General features: G+C 33.4%; 1 protein-coding gene across 1 annotated transcript in view; it reads left to right on the top strand.

The window, feature by feature from the left end:
• The window catches only part of LOC137637820 (angiotensin-converting enzyme-like), a 61168-nt gene that overhangs the window by 13069 nt on the left and 45599 nt on the right, over window positions 1–2500 (top strand). Inside the window, exon 2 of the mRNA XM_068369932.1 lies at window positions 1834–1971. Within this exon, the coding sequence (XP_068226033.1) occupies window positions 1834–1971 (138 nt within the window). The remainder of the gene's footprint in view (window positions 1–1833; window positions 1972–2500) is intronic.

Below are 2500 nucleotides of genomic sequence, written 5' to 3'. Positions count from 1 at the left end.
GAAGAGAATATGCTTTACCCCGTATAAATAGTGTGGTAATATGACATCTCAAGAATGGCCAAAATATTTTTGATAAGTATTTTGAAATCATTTATGGGGTGACTCCACTGGATCAGTAAGAGTTGTTGAACATCGATGGAAATTTGATGATTCGTCTTTATGAAAAGTCTTAACCTTTGCCATCCTAACTCTCTTAATCTTTGAAAGGGGTTTAACCTGGCAAGCAACATTCCAGGGATTTTGGAACTAAATAAAAGTTCATTTAGTCTGTAGAGGTTTACTCTTTGCTGACAGCTGTTATCGATCGGGCTTTTGTTGTGATTAGCATTATGTCTGACATCTTTTCTCCTACAACGGCCAATTTGTTACCATTCAGAAAAAGATAAGTTTTAGAGGAAAAGATTTTTTTTTTTTAACTGCAAACTCTGATATGAATCATACGAAAATAAAAGTCAGAGATGTTCTACTTGCAAACCATTTCTATTACATTAATTCTTGAATCATAGAATTTGAAAAATTAAAAGCAATATAATGACAATCTGGAAATGTAACCTGAAAAATTGAACCAACGAAATCAATCCGTTTGCCTGTGTTGCCTATAAGGCCGAGAGGGTTCAGAAAAAAAGTAAAACTGGTTTCTTAGGTGGGGATACCTTCTCTTAATAATGCATCCGAAAATTGCTTTTCCTATTACATACGCGTCTTCTCTCTCTCTCTCTCTCTCTCTCTCTCTCTCTCTCTCTCTCTCTCTCTCTCTCTATATATATATATATATATATATATATATATATATGTGTGTGTGTATATATATGTATATATGTATATATGTATATGTATATATATATATGTATATGTATATATATATATATATATATATATATATATTCAAAAGACTATGTCATAATTAATCAATCAGTGCAGAATATAAAATCGATAGTCCAACAGCAATCCTTATGAAAGACAATCTTCTCAACTTTTTCTCTCAGTCGATAGTTTCATCATCTCTCCTTATCATTCCGTACCATTCAAATATGAGAGAAAATGCTTGCTTTCATGCGAATATAAATTTTTCAATTAAAAATTACTGATAATATTTCTAATCAAAACGTTTTCTCATTTTCCCTTTTCAGAGTCAAGCTGTAAACCGATGATAATAATCGTGAAATTATCAGATAAGAAAAGGAAATACGAATTCTTAATTCTCTCATTTCTTGACAACAAGAAATTTTGCAGGGTCAGGTTGTCTTCATTTCTGCCAGTAGTCCAAAGAACTACTTAATCAATCTTCGTATTTGGACATGTGTGCCTAAGTTTGTTTTTCTTTCGGGGTTGTGTTTATATTTACTTCTCTGTTATAGAAATCATCACTTCGTATGTCATAGGGATGCCATTAACCACGTTTTACTCCACAAAGATAAAATCCACCTGGTGAAATAGAAGGTGAACGAGTAGATTCACTCCTCGTTTTTTGCGCATGTTTAGAGTATAGGATGGACCAAATAGCTTTCAGTTTTTATGCTAGAAAAACTATTTTATTAACTTTATTGGGGAATATTCTCTGCAGGTTTCTTTAACTGCTCATTTATAACCCCTTGCAAGTTACAGATATGTAGAGAAATGCGTATATTAATATTCTATGTAAATAATTCGAAGTCCTTTTGTTTTCATATCTTATTTAATTGTTTTTAACAAAGCTTCAGTACCAAATAATCAAATTATATTGTGTTAATGAACAATCTCTTAAATGTACAATCTTTATTTTAGATTTGCCATCTAAAAGATGTAATTATATAAGTGATGTGTAATTCTAATACTGATCAATCCTAACTCCAGGGAACCAACACCAACGAAGTCGAAGCCATAAACTTCCTTCGCCAGTATGACGGGGAAGCGAGCACCATGTGCAACAGGTTCATGGAGGCCAGCTGGAATTTCAATACCAATGTCACCGATTTCAACAGACGTTTCATGGTGAGTGTTTCAAACTTTCTTCTGTTATACCTATGATGAGAGGAACAGCTCAAAGTTAAACATTTTAGAGAGGCTTCAAGACCTTGACTCCTTACGATAAACAACGCCTGCAAGATAGGCTAGTATTGTTTAGCCTTACATTATGTGTGCATGTTATGCATATCCATTGACAAACTAGACTCGTAGCGGGTGGCATTGTGGACCGTATCCGACAATAGTGTTCCTGTGTGGGGACAGAGAGGGGAGCCTCGCCCAGTGAATAAAACATTGTATAAAAATGAACGGAAGTTTGAATATGGAGCCGTGAAATTTATACGTAGGTTGCATATATGGTGTAAAATGTATACAGATGGTGAGATAATATACAGGAGTCATATAAAGACATACTTACAAATCGTTACAATGCAAGATTAATAAAAAGGGGGTTTACTTTGTTAAATAAGTCTACGTATTATGCAACAGAGGTTTACACATAATGACACAAAACAGAAAACACTTTTCCTAAACTGATAAAATCTGATACTTAAGA

The sequence above is a fragment of the Palaemon carinicauda genome, chromosome 3 (genome assembly GCF_036898095.1).
Source record: "Palaemon carinicauda isolate YSFRI2023 chromosome 3, ASM3689809v2, whole genome shotgun sequence".
Lineage (NCBI taxonomy): Eukaryota > Metazoa > Arthropoda > Malacostraca > Decapoda > Palaemonidae > Palaemon > Palaemon carinicauda.
The sequence above is the reverse complement of the archived record's forward strand: the minus strand, read 5'-3'. Positions and strand labels throughout refer to the sequence as shown.